We start from the raw sequence: 27,091 nt of genomic DNA, 5'->3' as shown, positions 1-27,091 counted from the left end.
GAAGACTTTTATAGTTTAAGCTTATATTTTCCATTGGTAGTTTGGTTTTTGACTCATAAGTAGTAACGGGTGCATATACTCTTTTTCGCTTGTAATTGAGTGAGGTAAGGAAAGATATGATGTGCTAATTATAGTGAAATTCTCTGCTGAACGTAGCTACTTATAGAAGAATCCTTTGCTAGACGTAATCTTAATTTAAGGGTAAGCCAGAATAAACCTTTATGTCAATTTCTCTTCCTCGTTCTTACCATTTACTTCGTTGTGATTATGCGCCGAACCTTAACACTTTACGCCTAGTTATAGACCTAGCTACAACAAGATTTTGCAACTTTTAATGAAATGAAACAAAAACTAATGTCGTATCTTTCGACCAAAAAAAAAACTAATGGCGTATCTTGCAACGTTTTAATCTTAAATACTTGCGTCACAAAGGGCACGCACGCGCAGCATGTAAGAATTTGCCCCGCGAGAGATGAGTCAATTAAGAAGACAAGATCTTCCATGTTCTCTAAGATGTGGTAAAAGGGGACGGTGAGAAGATTGTCAATGGAGGATTTATTGACAAACCAAGAATGCCTTCAGAAATTATCAATACACTTGAGAATGCACTCCAATGCAATCCCTAGGAAGCAAAAGATTGTCAAAGAGCATGGACGTGAAAGGTAAACCTCAAAGCTCGAGCAGAGCTCTCGGAACGGAACGGATTTCGGCTCCCTCTAAAAGAATTAGTTTCGTCACAAGGGCGTGACGATCCGCGTCAAAGTTAAGCTCAAAACGGTCTCGTGCGACGGCCCCTCGCACGGCCGCAGAGAAGGGCATTCTTAGGGATAGGAAGCTCGTCCCTGTACGAATTCGAACTAGTATAGACCCTCATGTAGAATTGCTGTCCTAAGTATTGCCGCGCCCAGTCCTCGGACCTGATGTTCCACATCCCCACATTGTCTAGAGCCATGTAGATTGCGGTCCACGATCTTGGATATACCTGAAACAACTCGACCACAGAGAAAGAAGCGAAGTGAGCATGAGAAACGGTCGCCGGCACTTCTCTTGTCGTGGTGGCGTGACATTTGTACATAATGAGGACAATTTCATCTTGTTACCTGAATCGTGCAACGAGCTACCGTATCTCTCAAATTGTAGCGCAATCTACTCGCAGGCGTCCATTGCCCTCCGTCCATTCTGATCAAGTCGGAGACAAGTCGGTCATTTTGAAAAGATGCGTGATCTATGTGGTTTTCAACAGGCTTTAGTCTTACCCCATGACAAAGAAAGAATATCCATCAATGTGCCATGACTGGACGGTATTCTCCCAATTCTGGAAAACGATCTCGATGTACTCTCGGAAATTTGTGGACATAACGGAGGTCTGGAGGTAGCCGCTCCCCCAATTGGGGCTTGTGGGCATGCTTCCTAGATTGAAAACCCCAGGAATCTTGAAGTGATCAGCGAGCTTTAATGGAGTGTCTGCTGGAACAAACGAGGCCCCGTTGACGGCATACCTCTGTTTGCCATTGATTATAGGGGCTGAGTTCACCACCATGATGGTGCGGCTGGTCTTGATCATCCCGTAGTGATATGAACCTTGAGGGTTGGGTCGAGGCCCGCTTGCCGTAAGATTCCATCTGGTTTGGATTACACCAAGTAACGTCATTGAGTTTCATTTCATATAGGAATGCAAGAAACAAGAAGAAATGACAGCTATACAGTAGTCAGTGTTTAATACCGTATAGATCTGGCTTGGTTCATTGACCAAGCAATTTGAGTCGTAGGACCACCAGGAATGGGACCAGAGACTCCCCTGAGGGAGTTACTGTAGTGAAGAACAGCAGTTGTTGTGAGAACCCGGGTGGTGAAACGGGAAGAGACAACGACATAGTAATCTTGCGGTTGCTGGTTGGCCGTAACCAAGACCGAGTAGGATTGACCGAGGTGGATGTCAAGGGCGTCGTAAGTGTTCTGAAGAGTGTGAGAGCCTTCGACCTCAACCAACTTCATCATATGCCCTTGAATTCTGAAGTTAATGGACGTCATAAGGCCAACATTCGATATTCTAAACCTGTATGTCTTCCCTGCACAGAAAGTGAAAACTCAACATCGTGGTATTTGATACCAATGGAATAGGTGTTCTCTCACTTTTTACAAATATATATGCTCAGTGCCATTGGATTAAGTAAATTGACTTGATAGCAAGTATGACCTGGATCGACTGTGAATGTGTATCCGTTCCAACCACGGCCATTGATGAGAAGCCCATCGGGGAATGGAAGATTGTGACCGACATCCAGAATGAGTCTCAATCGCTGTATACACAAATAGAAAATGGAGGGAAGGCATAAGACTAAGATCAGAACTTTCCATACATGCACAAATTAAGGGTTCAATGGCATGCTAATTACATTGTGATCTGTTTTGAACCAGTCACCAGCGAGGACAGTGAAATCGCCGGCAGGAGGAGGGAAAGGGACAGGGATAGAGGGGCGGCTCCAAATTCTGATGCCACCAAAGCCTCCAGCAGCCTTCTGAAGCCCAACAGACGGGAAGTAAAAGTAACTGCCAATCTGATCCTTCATTTGCAGAATGTAAGTGAAGTTCCTTCCAGGTAGGATGGGACAATTCGTGCCATAGACTCCATCCTGCCATGAATTCCTCCGTTGTTGTATACCATTCCTTCAAAAGCAGTACACGAGCATTAGCTCTCCGATATAAAGCTAACCGCTTTTGTTGAAATATGAACAAGCCGAGCACTGTCTATTTTGAAGTTAAACAGCATTTGTCAAGGGACATTATTACGTATTCAGATTTTCATTTTTCCCCTGACAATGATGAGAACTCTGCAAAATTCAGAGAATTCTGAGATACAACAGTTATATTGGGTGTCGGTGGAGCAATGGATCAAACACTAGGCAAGCATATTCTCTATGAAGCGCCATTTTTCAGCTGCAAAAGCTGTGCCATGCTCACCATCCATGTATTTCACAGAATCATAAGCATCTTTACATTATATCTTAATCCCACACACTAGATGACCTTCACTCCCAACTGTAGACGCCCTGCATTTGACAGCTGAATGTATGATTAAATTCCTGTGTCGGGTTGTGGGTGTGGGTGTGTCTGTGCGGTTGTGTGCATAAGTAGATGCACAGCTCACATGTCTGGATCTAGACGCCCCACATGCGGTTAGTCAGATTCACTAAAATAAGCCAGTTGGACAGACAGAATAATCCACGTATTTAATTGCTTCTCAGACTGTTGCTAACAGTCAACGAATCCTAGCTCTACTAAACTAGTGTTCCTGGAGATTGAAAACAACAATCATCAAAATCAGTTAAACATTCACTCCTCTAATTCAAACCCAGAGATTAGCGCGCCAACACACACATATGTACATATTCAAGATCTGGGCGGCTCCAACCTGGAACCGGGAACCAAACCGCCCATCACCGATTCTAATGTTTTGGAACTTGAAGCCGGACCGATTCCCCTTCGGTCTGGTTTGGGCGGTTCCGATCCTTTTACACACCCCTAATACTCAGTGAGACAAGTGAAGAAAGAAAGAGGTAAAGCATTAACTTTTGGCCCCCATATAATGAGAAGAGGTGCATGGCATCAACATGATGATAAGGATATTAGAATATCAAACACTACCCACAAGTGCATTGATGACTGATGGAGAACTCACTAATAATGCCAGCTTGCATTTTAGACATAACCAGTTGAAAAAAAAAAGAAAAAAAGAGAAACAAGGAAAGAATAATATCAAAACGTTGAGAAATTGATGAAGAAAGTAGAAACCACAGATGTGACAGATCCAGTTCCTGTTACATCTAAAACAGAGTAGTTCCCACAGTGCAGTTGGTGTGCAGAGAAAGAAGCTTGATCTTCCAGTTGTAACTGAGAGAAGGGAAAGGAAAAGCCCGATTTTAAGCTAAACATGGTACGTTCTAAGATTAATCTAGCAAAAGGAAAGCAAAATCTCAGCCATTCTTGAAGTTGATGGTCTCTCTCTGTGAGCCAAAAAAAAAAAACCAGAAAAAAGGAAATTATACTATTTCACACTCTTTCTCCTGCATGCTCAGATTAAGCTAAGAAAACAGAGCAACGACCAGAGAAAACACACAGAAAGGGAACACAGAAGAAGACAGAGAGAGATTTCCACAGAAGCAACAGATTTATTACCAAGAAATCAGGAATGGCTCCTTCAAGTAGTTGTAGACACTGATGATCAAGTTGTCATTAGTGACCGCATCGATTTGGGGCCCTGGAAATTGCCCATTGATCAAAATGCCCTGCGCCAATCCAACACTTTAAGTCCAGTTCTTCAACAAATTCAAGCATAATACGAAAGAACAAGTAAAAGCTTTCTTGCTTTCAGCAGAACAGACCAAGGGAGGAACTTAACAAAAGGAAAACTACTTGTTTGTCTCAAAAGCTACAAGAATCCCAAACGTAGTCCAGTCCATCTACAAATTTGAGTGCATATTCATTCAGCATTGTCGAAAAAAAAGAAACTTTCTTGCCAAGACCACAAGAGAAGGAAAGAAATGAAGAAAGAATCAACCTTTACGTCTCAAAAGCTGCAAACATCACATTCCATAAGAAAATGTTGCCCCTCGGAATGTTGAAAATGAGTACCTGTTGCTTAACACCAAGAGGGTAAATGTCACCATAAGTGACCTTCCACGTCAAGAACCTGTACGGGTTGTCCCCATTTGCTCCTTGAAGAAGAAACAGTACACAGATGATGAGAGATCTGAGAACCCAGCAAGTGCAATCTCCCATCCTCTCTCGTTCTCGTTCCCTATTCTCTTCCACGCTGAGTGAATGCTTTTGGACTTCGGTGCGTGACTTCTCCAACAATGTCTGCAACTTCTCTGAGGTCAAGTGTTTATAGCTATGGCATTGCTCGAGTCGAGTGAACCAGGGGGAAGAAAATTAGCTGGGTTTCTCTCTCTGTCTCTCTCCCTCCATTCCCTGTCTATTTATTAGTGTACTCTAGAGTGGATGTCTTGTTTGTACGTGAGCCGGAGAGGCAGACAGAGATGCAGCATGACATGAGCTGTCACACGCAGACACAGAGACAGGAGAAGATGCGACGTACATAACGCATGACCATCCGTCATGGACCACGCACATGGAAAGTGGTAAGTGCACTACGCTCTGTTCTTTTATCATTGACGCTGGACCAATGGAAGAATATTTCTGGGAAACATTAGGTAGGCTCATGCCAAGATTAACGGTGTTAATTTTGACTACCCCAAAGAGGAACCAAAAAAAGTCAAATCATGGCGTTCGACTTCAAGAGTCATGGGCCACCGGTGGTTCTTGTCATTTTCACGGGCTTTGAGATCTCTGCATGTCGAGACATTGCTATCAATCATGCCCATTTCCTTTCTGTTACGGGCTTCTCTGCTCTATGATTAACTACTCCACCGATTGAGACGTGGATCATGCTCCCTATCGATAAGGAGGTATGAAGTCCACTCCGCTGGCGGGAGTCGTAGAAGGCAACGCCTTTGGTCGGCCAAAGGGTTTTTATAGTTCGGATCCATATTATACTGCTAGCTTGGACTATAATTTAAGAGCGAACCAAGATAAATTTTCGTATCTCGATTTCTTTTTCTCGCTTTTACCCTATACTTTGTGCAGCTGATCCTAACAAAAACAAAATTGGTTAGCTCTAGCCAGCTTCGCCTTGTTCCACTGGCAAGTCGTTGGAGAAAACATTAAGACATGTTTGCGCATTCTTTTCGGAGTCGGCGTATCAGGACATATGCGTGTGCAAGGACTAGGATATGTTATAAATAATAAGTGTTGAAGTTGAACAGCAAATTCTTTTGTTTTTTTTTTTTGCTGAAAAGAAGAATGTAATTGCTTCACCACCCTTCACGTGAAAGAGCGGGAAAAAAAAATGAAGACAGAAGGCCTACCTAGATTTAAGATGCAATGGCTTTCTTAGATTTTCTTTATGCTGGGGCTATTAATTATATATATAAGAGGAATTCATTCAGTGCGACCTCAGGGCACGGGAGATCCATGCGATCTTGGTGTCTTGTAATTAGACATGGCCACGGGTAGATTTAGGTCCGGAATTGGCCAGTGGAATAATCGGAGCCGGCCCCGTTAACGGGGACCGCCGGTTCCGAACCGGAATCGGCCCGGCCCCTCACGGGTCGGTTATAGTTTAAAAAAATTCAGAACCGGCTCGGAACCGGCGGTTCCAAACCACCAAAAAAAAAAAAAAAAGGGGAAATTGCTCTTTTCCCTCCAACGGCCCAAAATTAAGCCGAACCGGAACCGGCCCTTGAATCGACCCGAAACCAACGGTTCCAAACCGGAACCGGGACTACCCCTTCAAGGACCGGTTCCGGTTCAAGTATGGCCACGAATTGAAACCGCCGGTACATGAACCGGAACTAGCGGTTAACGGCTCCCGGCCATGTCTACTTGTAATAACGAATGATAATACTATGATAGAAGCGCACTAAACTCCCCCGAACTTTTACAAGAAGAGACACTTATCTCTAAACTTTGAATCGGTCACAGTAATTAATCCTTCGTTATTTGTTCCGTTATCATGTGCAATGCACGTAACTTTTAAGGGTGATTATGAAATTTTCATCTTATCTCTTAAGGGAACCTCTCTTTTACTTTGGATCCTATAAATAAAAATAGAAATAACAAAGATAATGGAGGAAAAAGAAACTAACCGAAATTTTCCCCTCATAAAAAAATAGATATCGATAATAATATTAGAAATAACCATTGCGAAAATTTAATGGTAAAAAAAAGGAGATATCAATGACAATAATGCTAAATAATGGGAAACTCATCATGCATTTTTAAATGGTTAATTAATTAAAAAGACCACTGATTAGTTAAAAAAATCTAAAAAATACCTTACTGCAGATTAGTAATTTATAACTTTTTATATTTTTGTTAATTAATCATTTTTACATTAATTACCCCTTTTATGAGTAACCGATTTTTTTTTTATGTTTGTCCGTTTTGTTGTTGAGGCATTTTCCTTTTTTCATTTGACTTGCGTCATTCTTTTTTCTTAAGATATATTCAGTTCTATTGAAGGATTTAATTTTTTTAATTTAATGTTATCTGAGATTAATTTTTTTCTATTATTAATAATTTAGCTAATTTAGTTTTCTCCAATTTTCGTTTGTATCGCTTGCGAAAATGAATGAAACAAAAACATTTTTATCATCCTCGATATAAGTTAAGCATAAATTGTTGTGGTTGATGAAAACATTTTCCGTCAATTAAAGTTTGTAAGGTATATAATCAATCGCTTTTCAGAAGTCTTCCTTCGGATTCTCGATCCTCAAAAACGGTGATTCGTGACTCAAGCCAAAGACAGAGCGTTCGGAATCATAGCAAACCCCTTTGGTCCGCTCCCATTTCTGACCCCGTTCAAAACCGAACGGTTTTCCGACCTATCCATTTAACGGGGTCTAGCCCCGTGCCGGACTTTGTAATGTCGCCCTTTTCACGCAACCCCTTCCAATGACAAAAACCCGATCGGCGGACATCAATGTCCGGAGATGATCGACCGGCTACAGCACATGTCGATGAACTTAATTTGTGTTTATTGTGAAGTGAGATCTCTGCAGATGCAAAAAAAGAAACTCCTGCTACTGCAGTACCACATGACTTTGTCCGTGCATGCCAGTCCCTGGGTAGGAGAGCTTAGATCACAAGATCATCTGTCACAAATGCAACAAAAATTGGTTTTGTCACCGCTTGAACTCTTCCTGTTCATTTCCTTGGTGGTTACCTCGTGACTTGACCCGACCCCGACCCGATCTGACCCATCTGCTTTTTGTTTGGATCTCTTACTCCTGTGAAAAGTGAAAACCCTCTACTGTTCCACTCACGAGGCGCCGCGTGTCCGTTTGCCTCCGAATCCTCGCCATGCCGGACTAAGGCCCGCACCTTGAAACTTTGATGCTAATACAAAACCCCTCTCCAACAACCGCTGACCTTCTCGGCAGCGATGCCCAAGCTGGCCGAGCTGGGGTCTTGCTATAACTGTTGCTTCAAGTGAACATTGTAATACGCAGACATTCTTGTTTTATAACAGTAGCATCTCATGGTTGGTCGTCGAAAGAAAAGACCGAGAAGACTTGATCCCTCTCAATACAAAAATCTAGAATTTGATTTATATCATGTATTATTCTTACGATTAATTTAGTATATTTATTATTAAGATGTCTCGCATATGTAGGAGACGGGAACAGAGGAAGGAACGCATGACAGTCCGCAGCTTAATAAGTATGATTGCAAGAAGGGACTACTCACAACAAGCGGGGATAGCTCAGTTGGGAGAGCGTCAGACTGAAGATCTGAAGGTCGCGTGTTCGATCCACGCTCACCGCATTTTGGGCCTTTTTCCTTTTTGCCTTCCCCTTAACTTTTTCGACCAATTTTCTATTTACCTTTTCCATATCTAAGTAAACCCAGTTGAGTTCATTGAGCTGTATCTGTATCAGAAATTATCAAAAGCACGAAATCTTAGATGCCTCTCTAGCAAACCTGTCGACCGCATTGTGCCAAAACTACAAGCAAAGCCACAGCAGAACAGGTGTAGTTTCCTAGGAGTGCCTTGTTTATTAAAGAAGCATCTGCAATGTGATCCGGAACTTTGAAGTTCTTTCTTTCGTGTCGCGAAACTAAGTCCATAGTAACCAAACGACCAGCTGTATTTATCCTGAACCGGTTGATCCATCTGAGATAAAGCATTAGACCTCACGGCGTGACTGTACTTTTCTGCATAGAGAACCTGGGCATAAGCTCTCTGATCTGGTCATGGCGAAGAAAAAAGCGAGCTGGACCACAAAAGGGATTTATGTAAGTTACCCGCGAAAGTTCTTTCTATGCTGTCGCGCGATCGTGCACTTTAAAGCTATGTGACTGTGGTTTCTGGTGCAGGTCATAATGGACAATGGGCTGGTGAAACTCACCATTTCGAAGCCTCAAGGTTACTTGACTGGCGTAGAGTATGGAGGGATGGACAACCTCTTGGACATCAAGTCGAACGAATCGGGCAGAGGGTAACTGCAGAAAACTTCGCGGAGACTTACATTGTTCGAAAAATTTATTCAACTTCAAGCACCAGAATTATTGTCTTCACCATGTGTGTGTCCCTATAAATTTGCAGATATTGGGACGCCAATTGGACTTTGCCAGGGGGCGGAGACAGATACCAACTGTATTGCTTCTTCAAGCAAAAATTCTGATGATAGTGAGCTCTATTAATGATTTCGAGATCCAGAGAGTGATGATGATCATCACGTTTGATAATCTGAAATTTGCTCTGATTGTATTAAAAAGGATCAGAGGGGGAGAGCATAGTGTTATTCATCAAAGCAATGACCTGGTGGAGGTCTCCTTCAGGAGCACTTATAATCCGTCGACTCCGGGCATGACGCTGCCTCTGAGTGTTGACACAAGGTTGAGGCCTATTCTCTATTAGGTTTTTGACTTAATTCTGCTGATAATCTCAATGTTCGGATCTTTTCCTCTTGCATATATGTTTCTTCTTTTCAGGCACATTGTCAGAACTGGTGTTTCGGGATTTTCCTGCTATGCAGTATACGAGCGCCCGCAAGGATGCCATGCCTTTGACCTCGCTCAGATAAGGATGGTGTTTAAATTGCGACAAGAGAAGTAAAATTTCTGTCTAAGCTATAAAGAGAATTCATTTGTACGCCCAATGAACGGCATCCTAACTGTATACCCCTTGTGAAATCCAAACAGGTTTCACTACATGGCAATTACAGACGAAAAGCAAAGGGTAATGCCTGTGCCGGAGGAACTACTTCCTGGCAGAGGCAAACAGCTGATTTTGCCCGAATCTGTTTTGCTATGAATCTCGTTAATCCAGACCTCAAAGGCGAAGTATGAAGATAAGCTCCGAGTTATTTATGCTGTTGTCTCAGACTATCAGCACGTCAATCTTTATCAGTTGATGGTGGAGGCTAAGCTAAATTGTGTGCAAAGAGTGCAGGTGGATGACAAGTATCAGTACTCAATGGACAATAAGGACGGTGGACTTCATGGATGGATAAGTTCAGGTCCTGTCATCGGGTTTTGGGTCATTATCCCAAGTTACGAGTTCCGCAATGGCGGCCCAACAAAGCAAAATCTCACCGTTCATACCGGTCCATTCTGCCTAGCAGTGAAGTTCACTTTCTTTCCTGACACTACGCAAAATAATACATTTTTTCTCGAGCTAATATGAACTCTCCTGTCACTCATTGCCGATATAGACACTAGAACTTCGCAGTATCAAAGTTTATGATATGAGCTTGCAGAATGTCAAAATTTATCTGCATTGAAATGTAAAAAGCTTAGAAGACTACAAATTGTAGAAAGAGTCTGTTTAGCAGTTGACAACATCAGCAGATGTAGCATTTACTGAAATGGAAATTTCATTGCCATTCTTCTTGACTTTTGACAGATGTGTCATGGAACCCATTATATAGGAGATGATATCCTAGCTCATTTTGGAGAGGGAGAGACATGGAGCAAGGTCTTTGGCCCGTTCTTCGTGTACCTGAATTCGACTAATAAAGCATCAAATGCGCACAACTTATGGTCAGATGCAAAAAAATAGGTATGTGTTCGTTTACTGCACTCAACCTAGGAGTTAATTCAAAGAACAGCTCTGGTGCATTAACTGTTTCGCACTCTTTGCCTTTGCTTACACTATCTGACCTTAATATTGCTCATCCTAGAGGGAGATCGAGGTAGCATCACGGCCATATGATTTTGTCTCATCGCCATATTATCTAACAGCTAGCGAGCGCGGTTCAGCATCGGGAAGACTCTTTGTCTGGGACAGCTATCGTACTTATTCATATGAGGGCAGTTTTAACTCTGCTTCAAGGCCAAGTAGCTTCACTATAAGCACACAAACAGCAAATTGCCTATATACTTTCTAACATTATCTTTACAAAGTTCATAAAGACTGCTCGTCTAACCAAAGAATTTGGTACTCACTTCTCGCATACCCGCACCTCAAGTTGTCCTCTGCAGGTATATATCCAGTGCTCTAATTCCTGCTAAAAGTGCATATATTGGTCTATCGGTGACGAGGACTGAAGGAGCGTGGCAAACTGAGAGCAAAGTAACTAACCTGGCAGTTTTTTCCTTCTATTTTTGCCAAAAGCCCCATCTGCGGATCGGATCTAAATCGGTTAAATTTTGTGATTTGCTTGTGTCCAGTCTTATCAGTTCTGGGTTCAAACAGACTCCAGTGGAAGTTTCACCATAAGGAACACAATCCCAGGAGTCTATGGACTCCATGGGTGGGTTGCTAGTATCATCGACGACTACCTCGAGAAAACATTGGTTATCATTACCACAGGTACTCTCATGCTGTTTCCAACAGCTGGATATGTGAATGCAGGTGGTTCGACTTCATTAATCCTTCATCCTAACCTAGATTAATTCAGATTCAGAGACACAGCTTGGGAATTTGACATTTGTTCCGCTTAGAGATGGTCTGACCTTGTGGGAGATCGGGTATCCTGATCGAACGGCGATTGACTATTTTGTCCCCGATGTTAATCCGATGTATGTCAACAAGTTATTTCTGAACAGTCCTGAAAAGTGAGTAACATCCTCCAAGATCTTAGTCTCTTCGCAATTCCTACAATTTCTTAGGAAGGTGCCGCTCATATATGATGCTCCAGTTTGTTTCCTCGAATTGGTTTCGTGTTCTAACTTCTCCCGGGTATTGGCCTAGTAAAACTTGCTCATGTGGACTCTTGGCTATACCAACATGCAGGTTCAGACAGTATGGCTTGTGGGACAGGTATACTGACAGATACCCTGAATCCGATCAAGTTTTCACAGTAGGAGTCAGCGATCCAAGGAAAGACTGGTTTTTTGCCCATGTTGACAGGTAAGTCTTTCCTAACTTATGTGCAACACGGGGCAAACGAAGAAAAAAACCCAAAATTTAGCCACTTGAGTTCAGAAACTGAACGCTAACTTGCACACCATGAATCGTTGTGCAGGAGAGGACCAGATAAGTATCTTCCCACAACATGGACTATCAATTTAAATCTCAACTCAGTGGCAGGAGGAACCTACAAGCTCAGGCTGGCCATTGCATCAGCCACTCGCTCTGATCTTCAGGTAATCACATAGAAACAATATGGTATAATACGGTCCGGTCACAGAGAACTCATATCAGCCCGAATACAACAGATTTTTTTTTTTTTTTTGGTCAAACAAAAGACTATTTCAATAACAATGTTTCAGGTTCATATCAACTCTATGGATCAAGAACATTTGGTGTTCCACGTGATGAATTTGGGAACAGATAACGCAGTTTGCCGACATGGTATCCATGGATTATACCGGCTTTTCAACTTTGACATTTCTTCATCATTGTTGCTAAAGGGAGACAATGCCATGTATCTCACGCAAGCCAGAGGAGGCGATGCGCTTTGCGGAATCCTTTATGACTTTATATGCCTTGAAGCGCCAGCCACTGATTAGGGTGAGTTTAAGCAGCTACCAAACTTGCTGCTGACTGACATCTCAATCACCATGTGTGACAACCTATTGCGGAGAAGAGATGAAGAATACGTTGCTAGGCAAAGAAAACCACGAAATTCTCTGATAAAAGTAGATTCCCGCCATTAGCCAATCATTTATTGCACATTTCCTGTTTTATATTTCATTTTCAGAAGCACATTTGGCTGCTTTCCGTTTACAGAGTATTGTACAAGACTTGGTCATCGCTTGTCTATCACCCCTCAATTTCTCTTGTGATTTGACTAAAACATAAGCTGTTGGTCTTTCTTTGTTTAGGAAGATATTTCTTGAAGCAAGTAGGCAGTTAAAATGATCATCCCCACCATCTGACAAGAATATGCAGACAAATTTCCGTGAAAAGAGCAGAAAGTAGAAATTACAAGACTGCTAGTTTTGTTCGGCAACTACCAACTGAAATGATCAATATTGACATCTCGCGGGAAAAAACATAGATATGAGATCGACATTGTTACCGCTATAGCATAAGTAGTTACAGTGTCCTTAGATCAACTAGTGGTCCGCAGCAAAACATACAACAATACCCTTCAAATGGCCAGCCATGGCTTTTGCAAAATGAGAATCATGGTTCTCTGCAGGATTTTCAGTTATATCTTGTTGACGGGATTTCATTTACAGATGGATGCATGAGAAGCACAAAAAGATACTTTTGGACATAAGCATCAATTCAAAAACTTCAGCGCCTGGGACATTACTTGCTGCCAATGGTTAGAAGCAAACCGAAATGATCGCTCGGCAGAACTGGAAGCACCAAATTTTTCACCTCTTTCCTAACCTTTTTCTCCTTGCAGTAAGTCAGACCAGGAATTGCCTCCCTCCCAATCATGTCGATACTTGTTATCTTGAAATCGTGTAGATTACAAAGAAATCGATCCAGACGCTTCTGCAGTGTGCGGTTAGCAGACAACATAGAGTTGGACTTTGTATCGTATGTCCATCCGTTTTCATTGGGTCTTAACTCCTCCCAAGCATCAACCCATTCCTCATGTAATGGAAAACGGCCATCCAATGTGTCATCCCAGTTCATATCACCACCTAAAATCACATTTGGATGCTTGCCGAGCTCATCCATGGCTTCTTTTGCCTGATCGACTCGTTCCTTGCTGTACATTTGATCCCATTTTGGAGGAGCTGGGCAGGGACTCTCGAGATGACTCGTGGCAATGGTTAGCGGCTTCTTTCCTTCAACTTCAACCTTGACTGTACAGAGTTCTCTCCCCATCACAGAGTTCCCAAAAGGTTTGCAGGCAAAAGATCTCACAGGTAGTTTACTTAACTGCACAATAGTTTTTTTTATTAGTGTTTTCATCCATCAGCCGAGAATGAAGTGCAATGTTTAGTTGTGATCCAATCAAAGCTCGCAGAGGTCATGCCAAATAACTACACTATGACCTATGATAGGTTATAAAACAAGCTAATTGAAGCAGCATATGGTTTAAGATTAAACAGGATATCCTGCTCTTACCAGCATGCAGAAGTAGGGTCTTAGATTCGCTGCGTCACTAGAAACAGAGCAATGATATAATTTCCACCAACTTGACAGCCGAAAAAGGTCATATATATTTGGAGTAACCTCCTGCAGGTTGAAGCAGTCATTTGTGAGATAAAAGCAACAACAAGAAGTGGCATAAAGCCTAAGGGAATACATTCACAAATGGGGACCTGGAAACAAATGACATGTGGAGAGTGCATCTGAACAAGCTCGCCAATTGCTTTCGTCCTCTTGTGCATTTCCAGATCCTCCCGAAACCAAACATTATAAGTAAGTATTTTCCATGAATCCGAAGCTGGGCGTGACTTGCCATCCTCTGCAGTACATTGAACTTACCATCAAGGACGCCCAAACAAAAAAACAGGTCTTTCAGGGTTGGGGACAATAATATAAGAAAAATTTGTCTAGACAACCAACATTTATATGTGAATGAGTGATAACAATCTTGACAAAAATTTCCTGACACCATTCCTGCAACAATTCAAGGAAAGAAAAAGGCAAGCAAAATTTATCCAACAAGTACTCAGCTCCGTCACTTCAATTATCATCAGTAAATCACGTCTTATGACTGTTAATATGGGTGATGATGAGCAATGAAGATAAGCGAACCATCCATCAAACAAAAGAAACCTAACAATAATTGCTATCTGAACAGACTGATCAGGCATCAAAACCAAGGAAAGTTGGACCATACGAAAGCAGACAAGCAAACAACTCGATACAGTGTTTTTACTTTCCACTGCATGCTGTCCTGAAATCATATGCAACGGTCAATGCCGAAAAATACTCCGATTTAGTTAAAATATTCAATGCTGAAACACACATTAATAAATCAAACCCGAGAAAACAAAATCATCCTTTGAAACTCCCGTGCAATTAGCACACGAAATGCCTGCCAAAATGGACAGGCCAAACAATAAACCCAAACAAAAGCGCAGCACAAACCATCCCACCTTTCGCATCAACTTTCTCACTCCCATCCATAGCTCCACCGTCGATCCCACCCACTTCCACACAATCCTCGCCAACGCCAGCAACTTGATCACCCATCTTCCTCTTGCAGCGCCGCAACGGGAAGAACACAGACCCCACCGAAGAGTCCAGGCCGTCGCTCGTGTCCCTCAGATCCTCGAAGCTCGACATCGTCGACAACGAAGCCCTCGTGTCACAGATCTCGCAGCTCGCGTTCTTGTAAGAGTTCAGAAAGGTGCAAGCTTTGCACGACCATTTCGGGACCGACGACGGGGATGACGATGACGACGCTGACGGGGGCGGAGAAGACGGCGACGAGCAAACCTGGCAAGTGGGTTTTTGCGAAGGAGGGTTGAGGAAGGTGCATTTCTTGCAGGACCACGACATTGCTGCTGCTGGAATGAGATTGCAGAGACAAGAATTGGGGGGTTTTCTAGGGTTTATGGCGATTTTCGGGCGAGCGATGCTGAGTAATTTCGAGGTAATATAAAATGCCATTTTAAAAAAGTGCTTCCCGCTTTGGGGGACCTTTCCATCATCAGTGCTGGCCTGAGGCTCGGACAGAAGTTGTAATAACTCAACTCAAAGATCAATAAAATAATTGTGAACAAAAAAAAAAAAAAGATCAATAAGATAATTAAAAATATAATCTAGAGAGTCGCAAGATAAATTATTACAAACATGGGATATTTTCATATAGCGCAGAGACTGAACCGAACATGCACCAAAAGTTTAAGAAACACTTTGAACAAGTTAAAAGTTTATGCACGACATTTCACACTTGTCCAAAGTTCAGGGACTATTTGTGTCATTGTCCGGATAATTTTATATTTATCGAGTGGAAAATTATCGTCAAATGTGTACCGAACGTATTAAAAGAGTGATGTTACGTATGCTAAAAACGGTTTTATAAGCTTTAGATTTACAAGTAGCAACGGAATGCATTTTAACTTGTTTAAAAACGAATGTAAAATTTGTCCTTTCACATTAAGGTAGTTTGTATCAATTTATGCACTCGTGAGATTGCTCTTTTGAAAATCGACATTGCAATGTCAGCCTATTAAGTTGTGTTAAGCATTATCAATTAGGGCTTATTTTCTGGGTAAATGCATCAAGATTATATTACCAATTTGTGCCACTTGGGAGGGCATATAAACATCTTAATTTTTTTTTATTTTACTAGTCAAATGATTGTCATATAACAAATTAACCAGGTAAACATGCAATGTTTTGTCATATATGGACTTTTTGTATTCCATGTTTTGTCTCACTTAGGCTACGTCTAGGAAATTACTATCGAAATTGAAACAACCCGAGGATCAATCAATAATTTGTCAACTTGAGATACCGATTATAGATTATTTCGGTTTACGACTTCGGAAAGATCTTCTCACTAGGCATCGCTTACTAAAGAGCACGAGGTAGACGAGTCTCGGTCCCCGTCGAAATGCTAGAGGTTCGGAAATCCTTTCAGTCAAATATTGGATTGAAAAAAAAAATTGAAATATCAACTCCTACCAATTATGTCTATTTCACATAAATGCATCAAAGGTATTAGTAAATAACTTAATTTAGATTCAAACTATATATTTAATTAAATTACAGTTTTGGTTCCTCTCTGCCTTCATTTTCGTTCTTACCCAAAACCCTCGCCCGTGTCGCGGTCGCAGAGCACTTCGCGGCGGCTCGTTCTCAGTTGTCGCAGTTCTGCCCACCACCGACCGACCGACCGACCATGAACCTCTCCAGCAGCTCCATCTCCACGCCTTCCCACAGGGCCCTCCGCCCCCACAACCAGCTCCTCCTCTTCGGTTGCCGCCGCCGCCGCAACGCCGCCTTCGTCGTCTGCTCGGTCAGGCCGCCCTCCGCCTCCTCGTCGGCCACCCTCGCCCCCGGGCCGGTGACGATCGAGGCACCCGGCCGGATCGGGGGGCTGAGCCAGGTCTCCGGGGTGTTGGGATGCCAGTGGGGCGACGAAGGCAAAGGGAAGCTCGTCGACATCTTGGCTCAGCATTTCGACGTCGTTGCTCGTTGCCAGGTAAACATTTGAAGCGTGACTTTCACTAAACACGACGGAGCGTAGGTTTGGGTCGGTTCTTCGCCGAAAAGGATGGAGTGTACGGCTGAGTGTTCTCGTCGGAGGATCCTTGTCCGATATGTTCCGTTCGGATTTTGGTGATGATCTGGGTGTTGTCTTTGAGTCCCGATGTGGCGAGTTCGCATTTTAATTTTTGTTTCCCCTTCTGTTTCTCATATGTTTGCTTAGCGCGGTTCATGGACGTCTGATGTTATCATTTCTGTCAAGGTAACTGCTAGACTGTTGCACGTTTTAGCCAAACGTACTCTGGCTAGGGGGAAAGGAACCTGAGCTGTAGATGAGCTCAATTAGGGTGTATAGAGCGACCATTTCGTCATTCGTTTGCCTGAGAGAAGTTGGAATTTCAATTCTTTAAGATTTACCTTCGAAAGCAGGGGTTGATATTACAGCGAAAGGAATCGATTAGCTAACCTGAAACATCATCCTCGTGAGCTGCTATGGGTGTGTGGAATTGGGAGCTTTGTTGATATCGATTTTTGGCATGGCAATGATCAAATTCTTGGGTTGGTTAAATCTAAGAGGCTAGCTAAACTGTGTAAATGCCAAGCTCTTATTATTCCTCTAGATGAGATATAGAAGAGCGCCAGTTTGGAAGAGCTAATGTCGAGAAGGTTGTCACTTGCAAGTTGCAAGTGATGCTAGTCTTTTGTGCTTTATTATGCAATTTCAAAATTCTGAGTTATTTCTTTGTGATGGTCTTTCTGTTCACTCCCAACACCTTAAAATGATTATCCTTTCTGTTACGTCGTAGGAAAGAGTGAAGATTATGATATGATTTCCTTTACCTGTTATAGATTATTGAAAGGTTTTTCATAATTGTTTGAGGAAGAAGGGATGACAAACAATTTTTTTGTTTTGATTTCTCCCGGCAATAACAAATAGTCAATTGTTGAATATCGCATGATCTTGTGTATATGACTTGTATTACTCATTTAGTATAATTGTGTGTGTGTATATGTTATCTTGCTTGAAAATAATCATATTAGCAATTAACTTCTTATGTGTAATTGCTTCTTATTGGATCCTTGAATATCTTTTTGGCATCAGGGTGGGGCTAACGCTGGGCATACAATCTATAATGCAGAGGGAAAGAAGTTCGCTCTTCACCTCGTTCCATCAGGTATTCTTAATGAGGACACTCTATGTGTTATTGGGAATGGTGTTGTAGTTCATCTGCCCAGTTTGTTCAAAGAAATTGATGGATTAGAGGCCAATGGAGTCTCTTGCAAGGGAAGGATTTTGGTGTCTGATCGCGCTCATCTGTTATTTGATTTCCATCAAGAGGTGGATGGTCTTAGGGAAGCTGAGCTTGCTAATTCTTTTATTGGAACAACCAAAAGAGGAATTGGACCCTGTTACTCCAACAAAGTTATTCGAAATGGAATGAGAGTGGGTGATTTGAGGCACATGGACACTTTTCCTGAAAAGCTTGATCTTTTATTATCAGATGCAGCCTCAAGATTCCCAGGTTTTAAATATGGCCCTGGTATGCTTGAGGTAGAAGTGGAAAGATACAAGAGATTTGCCGAAAGGTTGGAGCCTTTTATAGATGATACTGTGCATGTCTTGAACGAGTCAATATTACAGGAGAAAAAGATATTAGTTGAAGGTGGTCAAGCTACCATGCTGGATATTGACTTTGGAACTTATCCATTTGCAACATCGTCTAGCCCATCGGCTGGTGGAATCTGCACTGGCCTTGGCATTGCACCAAGAGTCCTGGGTGATCTTATTGGTGTTGTGAGTATCGATTTGCATTTCTGGCAATTTGCTTTATCTGCACTTCTCCTTTAAGCTGTGCACTATTGCTTATGTGTCTTATTTAGAGGCGATGAATGTTATTCCAATTAAGAGAAGGTGTTTCCACTTGTTCTTATCTATCAAAGGGTAAATGCTCACTGCTTTAATGGATTACTGGGTGGTGGAAGTGCATGCAACTTTGTCAGCAAAAGGAAATTGACGGTTGTCAAACAACTTTCTTCTATGGTTTCTTAAGAGTTTGTCTTGATCTTTGCCGTGAGTTATTGCATAAAATAACTCTCTGAATGAGATCATGTCGAGCAAGTTGAAAGGATACTGCAATTTAATTACTTTGAACTTTCTTTTACAGGTTAAAGCCTACACTTCAAGGGTCGGTTCAGGTCCTTTCCCAACAGAACTATTGGGGAGTGGGGGTGATACACTTAGATCTGCTGGGCATGAGTTCGGAACAACTACTGGCCGTCCTCGTCGTTGCGGATGGCTTGATATAGTAGCTTTGAAATACTGCTGCCAAATCAACGGCTTTTCTTCTTTAAATCTTACCAAGCTTGATGTTCTATCTTATCTTCCTGAAATCCATTTGGGGGTGGCTTATACATTGACTGATGGCACACCAATCAAATCGTTTCCAGCAGATCTGGATCTTCTCGAACAATTGAAGGCAAGCATTTCTCCTGTCTACTTAAGTTTGTTATGTTGCACTTCTCTTGTGCTAAAGAATTCATTAGTAGCTGAAGTAAAGAATATGCCTGATAAGGGTGTAAGATGGTCAAGTGTAGTTCAGGCTTTTAGTATATCTTTTGGAACGTGGGGAAAGACTTTAACTGTTTGTTTGATATACTTTTTTCTAATGGATGTTTGTTTGTTATACTTGTTTTGCGTGTTCAGGTGGAATATGAGGTTTTACCTGGTTGGAAGTGTGACATTTCTTCTATCAGAAACTACTCTGACCTTCCAAAGGCTGCACGGCAGTACGTGGAAAGGGTTGAAGAGCTTGTTGGTGTACCTATACATTATATCGGTGTCGGACCTGGACGGGATGCCCTCATTTTCAAGTGATAGAGATAATTTTCCTTCCTAACATGCCGGGTTAGTCTATAATTTGGGACAGGAATCCTTCTTTCTTTTTGTGGCTTAGAAAAACCATTTCGACCATTTATCCGAGCTTGATGGAGGAATCATTTGTACTCAGTTGTTGTTTCTGTCATGGTTGTAGTGGTCTTAGTTACTGAAATCCAGCTGTTCCATATGTAAGACATAGGGACATAGAGAGATCTCTTCTCTTGGTCATAGTAGTCTTGCAATTCCTGGACCAATGATGTTAAACATGTATTTTTGTTGGTTTTTTGTTCCCCCATTGTGCTGACAACATGCTATCGAAAAGGTCTTAGGACTTGCATTATGCCTGTTTCAGTTGTTTATAGGCATATTGAGTCGATTGCCCAGCGAGCTACGAAGGCTAGAATGTGCTCTTGTCAAAAGCTTCATAACCAAAGTGAAAGCAGCAGTTAAAAATTAAAATAGAAGGTCGAGAATGACAAGCTGTTATATTGAACTTGAAAAGAAATCTATGCATATTCTATTTTTTTGACATTATAGTCTAAGGACAAACCAGATCGGTCTTGGCCGATTCTTGATGAATTGGACCGGTTGGCTTTCAAGCTGTAAATTCTCCAACTTGGAAACTTGTCGGCTGAAATTCAAGCGAAAGTTTAGCCTATGAACCATCCTACCAGATATGGCATGAGCTCTTCAAGACACCCGACTTATTCGGCATCGGATTCATAATGAGGGGTCGAGTAGTGACCAGGATCGAGGCTTGAACATCACAAACGAGCGAATTCTGTTACGAGGGTTAAGCACATTGATATGAAAACTACAGATTTTAAGTACCCACATTTGCATTATGTTGTTGGGTGTAACTGGTATTCTGAAAATGAAAACATTTCTTGTTTGGTATATTCAGGCTTCAGCAAATGTCCTTTAACATGCACTTACTTGGGCATTGTTTGCTCAAGATATTGAGGGCAAACATGTGTTTTCTGCGTTGTCCTGTCATGGTTAAAAGAGAACATCGCCAAGCATCTGATTAGCATGTCAATTGTACACCCAGAGGGGCCACACACCAGCATAAAGTCAGAGGAGAAGATGATTGAAAGAACCCATCTTTAAATGTCCAATCTCCCAGTGGCCCCAGAAAAATTCTCAGCAATATGAATCAACTATTGCCTAAGAAACATAGCTTTGACATCAATCAATATTCTAACATTTTACTTTAGGCAAAGGTTGATAGAAAAAGGATGGTACACATTCGAAACCCTTTTTGCCTTAGTTGAGAAGTGGTGAAAGGAATTTTTCTGATGTTGACTGCTTAAGGAGAAAAAGGCACTCCATTTAAGGTGGTAATTACACCAAAAAATAATTGATTGATCAAGAAACATTATACTAATACAGACGGAAGAAACATTATTATGTTCATATACTTCAGCTTGGCGTCCAGAGAGCAATTGCTAACAAGAATGAGAAAAGTACAAAGAAGACAGACTGTAAAGCCCTGTCAATTGCTCTTCTCCTGTTGCTGCTGAAGATGAAAAATCTGGAGCTCTCAGCCGCACCACTTGAGACTGATGAGTTCAGAACCTGCCTCGTCGTGTTGCTCACCTTCTTGCTGCAAAACAATTTGAAAGTTTCCGCACCACTCGGAATTCAAAGAAGCATTTCAAAAAATATTCCAAAATAAGCAGGAGACCACGACAAGGCGATAGAGTACAAGCTAAGGAACAAGAAGAACCGGTGGAAAGCAGCGGAGGATTCTTTGTTTCTCACCTTCCAGGAAAGATACAACTCCCGTGACCTGCAGACGTTTCCCCCCAGAAGAAAAGAGTGAACCAATGTCAGAGAGTGTACATGCGTGCACATAATGGTCTTACATAGTGAATCAACCACAAGAAAATAACACAAGTATGGACCCCATTTGGCGAATAGCCTAAGTCTCCTGAAGCTCAAATTCATCAAGCAACCAAACAGAGAAATCTACAACCAAGATCTTATTCATGGTTGATGGATATCTTGAGAACTTCCCCGGCTTTAAAGGGTACTACACAGCAAGTAGTGTCCCAATGTTTTGAGAAAAACTACAGTGCAGTACATTCCGACGCTCTTTTCAACTTTCACGCCCCCAACCACAGGATGCCATGTGCATATCTATCACTTTCCCGTACTATCAGAATTCCATGACTCAAGAAATACATTTAGAATCCAATGAGAAAAGGAAGCAAACTCTTTTTCAATTGCTTCCACATCAGTGGCATGAGTTTTGGGGAATTAGCATTTGGCTCTTTTTAAATTGACCCTGCAATTCTTTCCCTCATTAATTCCATTCTGAACTTAGCCAAATGAGGCATGGTCACAGGGTCAGTTTATTCTTCCCATGTCAAATCGTTACACTTTTGTTTTTAGGCCAAGAGGAAAATCAATGTCATTTGTTAGTTTACTGTTTTTTTTCCCCTTCCTTTTTGAATCCCACGTTTCAATTCTTGTGCAGAGCAAAATGCTTATGAACAACTTAGCCTAATCTAAAACACATCGAAATGCATACCAGTAGCTTTTCAGATTCTTTTTACTGTCTAAACTCATAATTCAATGCAGAATCAATTCACTTCTTTAAGGCTTTTAAGTGTGTTGAGGATGATCATACTTACTTGGGTCCGTGGTGGTGATCATGGCCACACCTTTGAAGTCACAAGACCCAGCAGCCTTCCCTTCCTTCTGATAGTAACTATCAAATGCGTAAGAGGCATGATTCTTCACATTGTTGGGCTGATAACAATCCTCCCCGGGCTGTATTTCCGAACAATTCGCCTGCCCCGGACCGCATGCCCAGTCTAACGCAGCTTGTAGAGTTCTGGCATCGATGCTGTCCATGGCAATGCAGTATGTCTGATTGGTAGTATCATTTGCCAAAAATCCCCCGCTTCCAGACACATGAAGCAAGTACACCGCCGTGGAATTCCCATAAAACAGACCCCAGCTCGCCTCCGATATCGGTGGAGACCTCAAGTCCTCATTGAACAATTCGTATATATACACACTAGGAGTAAGTTCTGGGTGCAAAGGAGTTCCACTCCTATCGAGAACATGCTTAATCAAGTTGGAATTGTATGTATCCGCGTTATCGACCGTGGCATAAGGCTCCTTCGAGTCCCCCTTCGAAGGCCACCCGGTTTCAGACACAAGCACCGCGACATCGGTGACATTCAAATTCTTCATTGAAACATATGCGGCATCGATCATGGCATCGAGCACATTAGTGTAGTGAAGCAGAGTGTTCGGATCAACCATTTCTTTGGACGGCGTCAAGGGCTTGAAGAGCGCATTATCAATAGGAACCACACCCTTGTTCTGCATAAACACATAGTAAGGGTACAGATTCATCATCAGAGGTGACCCAGTTCTTGACAAGAACTGCAACAAGGGAAGCATTACAGAGACCATGCTCTGGTTGAAAAAGGCTTGGCTCGGGGGGAACGAATCGAGCATGACCGACGCCGCGTGCGGCGTGGAAACCTTGATCAGGGTATGGAGATTCGCAGCTACCAAAGCACTGTAGAGAGACCCAATCGCAGGCACAAGCAGAGGAGCCGAAGAGGGCACTGTGGTCAAGACCTCATCGCCGACCGCAATGCCAATGATTGACGTTTCGGGGTAGTAAGCAACGACATTTCGGTCCACCCACGAAGCAGCGGTGGCATTCGACGACCCAATTGCGAGTAGCTGGTTGTTGGGCACGCCGATGATGACCCGAATCTTGGTCTTGGCCAGCGCCTTGAGGAGGTCAGGGTCTGCATCGTAGAGACGGACGTAGGTGATCTTCTGGACCTGAAGGAACGAGACGAGGCTCGGCGGGGAGATGAGATGCGAGACGTCCGTGCCTATATTCACACCCACGTACGGTTCCTTATCTGGGTCTTGGCCTTGCTTGATGTCTGCGAACAGTGATGGCTCGCCTGCAAGAAATAGGAAGGTAAGAGTGCTGTGAAATGTTGAAACTTTTTGGCTGATCGAACAATAATCTCAAGCGGGCTGCTCTCTTTCTTGGTTTTTTCCGCTTCTTTGTTGCTGTACCTGGTTCGGCAATGGAGAGGAAGACGAGGGCCAAGAGAAGAGGAGTGAGCTTAGAGATTGCCATTGAAGAGAGAGTCGAGCCTCACTGCTCCATCTTCAAGCTCAGAATCAGCTGCAGATCCTTGCATTATCCTCTGGATGGGAAAGTTTAAAGGTTCGGCAAAGAGTCTTCCCTGCTCTGAGTGATCGGTTAGAAAGACGACTGTAAAGAAAAGAGAGAGAGAGATGGAACAATCTGGTCTTTACTGAAAATGCCATTTTTCTTTTGGTGGAGACTGGAGATGAAAGGTGAAATCATGGCGAATCATCCTCCTCCAAAAATTTTTAACCGTGTGGGTGGACCGACAAGAATTTTGAAAGGGCGGTTGAGCTTTTTCTGATGTGCTTTCAAGAAGGGTTGTTGCGAAAGTTGGAAGAAACTGTTTTGTATGAAAGTAGCAGAAGCTCTGTTTTTTTTTTTTTTTTTCAAAATGATATACATGGATTATTTCTATATAAACAGCATTAACTATATATAATATAAGCACGAAAGTGCATGGAAAATGTAAAATTTTCTTTATTTGATTTAGTGCTTAACAACTGTCCTCAGAACATTTCTAAAGAAACCGTGAATTTTATACTCCCGTCAAAATGACACAAGTGTTTCTCAAACTTTCTCATCTAGCCGATAAATATAGATACTAAGATTGGTACACAAATTGATCTATTGAACTCTTGTTTTTGGACTAAGCAAAACATGTGTTACCAAACTCTTGCCATTGGCAAAACAGAACTTGTAACTTGCTGACCTCTTGCCTAGTAGGCAAAGTTTTACCTCCGCGGAGCAATGCATCGTGGGTCCATATAGATATCGTCGGCTAATACAAGATCAATTAATATTTGAATATTTATCATGCACTTTTGTGCCCCGAGATGAGACGTAACTCGGATAAATCCTCTATTAGAATTTATGGGATAGATTTTTAAATCAATTTTATGTATCCATGAGAGTATCCCTATGCTCGATCCTAATAAGACATTATTTGTCGTATGTCGGAATTTGTAAAAAAACGAATTTGGTGTAGATTTACGGAAGTTTTAAGATGCTTGTCTCCTAATTTTCAACATTTACTTGAATTTGCAAATTCCCCATGATTGAGCCACTTCATGAATCTTTGTTGTGTCTTAAAAGACAGAAAAAATATCAGACAAAAAACGCATGCATTGAATTTATTGAAAAAGGCGGGGAGGGTCGAGTTGAACTGCCCACCTTCTCCGAACATTGCCATAAGAGTCCGACATGGAGTATGAATCAAAGTGAAATTATAAATAACGCGCGTTAAATACAAAAATCTCGCGCTTTTTCATATCAAATTTCTTGATAATTTGACTAATTAGATAGCTTTCAAAATGCGAGCCCAATGATTAGAATTCAAAATGTTGAATTTCCATCATAAAGAACTCCCGCGAGTAGCCCCCCAAAAGTGATTATCGTTATCATTACCATTACCATTGTTAAGCACATTCGAAGCTCTCGGCTTCTTTTGTTAATGGGGTTCAGCTGGAGTCCATCTTGTACCATCTGCCATTATTTCATTCCATTTCTTAAATTTTGAAGAAACCCAAAAAAGAAAAAAAATAAATAAAAGTCTGAAAATTTTCAAATTTGAAATTTGGAAGTGGCGATGGAAAAAGGAAGTGGCTTTTTAAAGTACATGGAGAGCAGGCAAACACAGAGGCTCAAAGGGGCACAGAGCAAAGTTGCTCTACAGAACCAAACAACAGCAGAGCAGAGCAGGTACTATTAACTTTGGCAGTTTAGAAAATTAAGCTGCATTTGTCATAATTGAACCATCTTCTTTCATTTTTTTTCTTCACATAATCACCTTAATGAGGTGATGTTAAGTGCAGTTGAACTGCTAATCTACCTCGGAATTAAGGGAATCGAATAGAACTTCTCGGGTCATTAAAACGTTAGGCTTCAACCCTAAGATTGACAAACTTCGTATTTAGTGTAGTTTTACTCGCGCTTCGAATCCTTATTTAGTATTAAACCCGTTTAGTGAATATGTTTGTCTAACTCGTTTGCCTACTACCGATTCGGTGGATGAAGGCTCGGGACTAGAGCATATTCGTGTTTTAAGATGGGTCCACCGACCCGACCCGTTTTTCGACTCATATTTGACGGATCGGGTTGTAAAACGGGGCGACTTCAATTTTTCTGAATAGGCTGAAATGAGTCCGTAAGAAATGAAATCCAACTAAAAATAGGTCCACATGTTTTGACTCGGACCCATTTTCAGTTGAATTTCGGCGTGTTCGCGTTCCATGAAAAGTTGTGTAATAAATGTTGGGCCCAAAACCTTAAAAAGGCATGGACTTCAGAAGCGCGCATAATAATCATTCTATTTTTTTTATTTTTTTTTAATTTTCGAGAACTTATTTGGAATAGAAATTCATTTAGTAAGCTATTTCATTTTTCGATTTTCGGGACAAATTTTTAGTCAAGAAATAAGTTTGGAACATAAATGAGAAGTAATTTTTTCTTTTACTTTTCTATTTTTGAAATAGAAACAGAAATAAAGACTCTTCTCATCGTCGATCCCCAATGGCTAGAGAAGGAAGAAGGAAATCTAGAGATCATTAAGACTATTTGTTTTTTGAAAAATGGGTGATTTGAAAAATATTTTTCTAAAAATGATCTCTGTTTTGCATACAAAAATGAACAAATGAAAATATTTTCATCATCTAAGAAAATTCTGAGACATAAATTGTTATCGATAATAAATATATTTCTTATTGATTAATTATTTCAATCTATACAAGTGATTGATTTTAGAAAAATATTTTTCAAATGCATAAATTTGATAGAAAGACAAGTGCATCGGTTCGAGTAACCATCATAATGCATAGATTCGAAGAAGAGATAGCATCACTCGCCCGAAAAAGTTGAAAACCAACTTACGATGGTTACTCGAACCGATGCACTTGTCTTTCTATCAAATAATTGAAAAACAGTATAAAAAACTGAGTAAAACAATATTCTAACGAACGAGTCGACTAAACTAAGCTTATTCGTCGATAAA

At 41.6% G+C, this 27,091-nt stretch overlaps 5 protein-coding genes and 1 non-coding gene across 7 annotated transcripts; 3 read left to right on the top strand and 3 right to left on the bottom strand.

The window, feature by feature from the left end:
- Positions 1 to 542: 542 nt before the first annotated feature.
- LOC115742951 (L-ascorbate oxidase homolog) lies at positions 543 to 4,978 on the bottom strand. 2 transcript variants are annotated; one of them, XM_030677513.2, is made up of 8 exons: positions 4,633 to 4,978; positions 4,177 to 4,286; positions 2,397 to 2,667; positions 2,198 to 2,300; positions 1,724 to 2,069; positions 1,257 to 1,622; positions 1,101 to 1,179; positions 543 to 982 (listed from the first exon to the last, which is right to left on the bottom strand). In XM_030677513.2, the coding sequence occupies exons 1-8, from the start codon at positions 4,777 to 4,779 to the stop codon at positions 770 to 772; spliced, it is 1,635 nt and encodes a 544-aa protein (XP_030533373.1). In that variant the 5' UTR covers positions 4,780 to 4,978; the 3' UTR covers positions 543 to 769. The 2 variants fall into 2 exon arrangements, with proteins under 2 accessions (XP_030533373.1, XP_048141668.1); XM_048285711.1 differs by lacking the exons at positions 4,177 to 4,286; positions 4,633 to 4,978 and adding an exon at positions 3,413 to 3,557.
- Positions 4,979 to 8,315: 3,337 nt separating this feature from the next.
- Positions 8,316 to 8,388, top strand: TRNAF-GAA. Its single transcript has one exon. It is a non-coding gene; the product is annotated as a tRNA-Phe (tRNA).
- A 205-nt stretch (positions 8,389 to 8,593) lies between these two features.
- On the top strand, positions 8,594 to 12,805 carry LOC115742950 (probable rhamnogalacturonate lyase C). Its single transcript, XM_030677512.2, is given in 16 exon segments — positions 8,594 to 8,859; positions 8,941 to 9,062; positions 9,170 to 9,220; positions 9,343 to 9,462; positions 9,559 to 9,678; positions 9,769 to 9,875; positions 9,878 to 9,909; positions 10,019 to 10,189; positions 10,472 to 10,627; positions 10,749 to 10,860; positions 11,037 to 11,140; positions 11,239 to 11,380; positions 11,469 to 11,625; positions 11,804 to 11,920; positions 12,036 to 12,156; positions 12,283 to 12,805. Coding segments are annotated over 16 exon segments (1,914 nt in total). The 5' UTR covers positions 8,594 to 8,817; the 3' UTR covers positions 12,523 to 12,805.
- Positions 12,806 to 13,165: 360 nt separating this feature from the next.
- LOC115742952 lies at positions 13,166 to 15,576 on the bottom strand. Its single transcript, XM_030677516.2, has 4 exons — positions 15,025 to 15,576; positions 14,242 to 14,387; positions 14,045 to 14,155; positions 13,166 to 13,855 (listed from the first exon to the last, which is right to left on the bottom strand). The coding sequence occupies exons 1-4, from the start codon at positions 15,539 to 15,541 to the stop codon at positions 13,271 to 13,273; spliced, it is 1,359 nt and encodes a 452-aa protein (XP_030533376.2). The 5' UTR covers positions 15,542 to 15,576; the 3' UTR covers positions 13,166 to 13,270.
- A 1,092-nt stretch (positions 15,577 to 16,668) lies between these two features.
- LOC115742957 (adenylosuccinate synthetase 2, chloroplastic-like) lies at positions 16,669 to 20,295 on the top strand. Its single transcript, XM_030677522.2, has 4 exons — positions 16,669 to 17,081; positions 18,189 to 18,881; positions 19,252 to 19,563; positions 19,791 to 20,295. The coding sequence occupies exons 1-4, from the start codon at positions 16,779 to 16,781 to the stop codon at positions 19,959 to 19,961; spliced, it is 1,479 nt and encodes a 492-aa protein (XP_030533382.1). The 5' UTR covers positions 16,669 to 16,778; the 3' UTR covers positions 19,962 to 20,295.
- Positions 20,296 to 21,295: 1,000 nt separating this feature from the next.
- Positions 21,296 to 24,290, bottom strand: LOC115742955 (glucan endo-1,3-beta-glucosidase 1). The gene is made up of 4 exons (XM_030677519.2): positions 24,027 to 24,290; positions 22,604 to 23,908; positions 21,729 to 21,756; positions 21,296 to 21,570 (listed from the first exon to the last, which is right to left on the bottom strand). Exons 1-4 carry the CDS (start codon positions 24,088 to 24,090, stop codon positions 21,387 to 21,389), a joined length of 1,581 nt encoding a protein of 526 aa, XP_030533379.1. The 5' UTR covers positions 24,091 to 24,290; the 3' UTR covers positions 21,296 to 21,386.
- Between the last annotated feature and the right edge of the window lie 2,801 nt (positions 24,291 to 27,091).

This window comes from Rhodamnia argentea, chromosome 9 (assembly GCF_020921035.1).
Source record: "Rhodamnia argentea isolate NSW1041297 chromosome 9, ASM2092103v1, whole genome shotgun sequence".
In the NCBI taxonomy this organism is placed as follows: Eukaryota; Viridiplantae; Streptophyta; class Magnoliopsida; order Myrtales; family Myrtaceae; genus Rhodamnia; species Rhodamnia argentea.
This window is presented reverse-complemented; position numbering and strand designations above follow the sequence as displayed.

Coding starts and splice junctions, on each gene's coding strand:
- LOC115742951 (XM_030677513.2), bottom strand. CDS start 4,779: ATGGGAGATTGCACTTGCTGGGTTCTCAGATCTCTCATCATCTGTGTA. Junction 4,287..4,632: donor CTCTTGGTGTTAAGCAACAG/GTACTCATTTTC, acceptor GGATTGGCGCAG/GGCATTTTGATCAATGGGCA. Junction 2,070..2,197: donor CACATTCACAGTCGATCCAG/GTCATACTTGCT, acceptor CTTTCTGTGCAG/GGAAGACATACAGGTTTAGA.
- LOC115742952 (XM_030677516.2), bottom strand. CDS start 15,541: ATGGCATTTTATATTACCTCGAAATTACTCAGCATCGCTCGCCCGAAA. Junction 14,156..14,241: donor CACATGTCATTTGTTTCCAG/GTCCCCATTTGT, acceptor TTCAACCTGCAG/GAGGTTACTCCAAATATATA. Junction 13,856..14,044: donor GACCCTACTTCTGCATGCTG/GTAAGAGCAGGA, acceptor ACTATTGTGCAG/TTAAGTAAACTACCTGTGAG.
- LOC115742957 (XM_030677522.2), top strand. CDS start 16,779: ATGAACCTCTCCAGCAGCTCCATCTCCACGCCTTCCCACAGGGCCCTC. Junction 18,882..19,251: donor TGGGTGATCTTATTGGTGTT/GTGAGTATCGAT, acceptor TTTCTTTTACAG/GTTAAAGCCTACACTTCAAG. Junction 19,564..19,790: donor ATCTTCTCGAACAATTGAAG/GCAAGCATTTCT, acceptor TTGCGTGTTCAG/GTGGAATATGAGGTTTTACC.
- LOC115742955 (XM_030677519.2), bottom strand. CDS start 24,090: ATGGCAATCTCTAAGCTCACTCCTCTTCTCTTGGCCCTCGTCTTCCTC. Junction 21,757..22,603: donor GATCACCACCACGGACCCAA/GTAAGTATGATC, acceptor AAACGTCTGCAG/GTCACGGGAGTTGTATCTTT. Junction 21,571..21,728: donor AGTTGTATCTTTCCTGGAAG/GTGAGAAACAAA, acceptor ATTGTTTTGCAG/CAAGAAGGTGAGCAACACGA.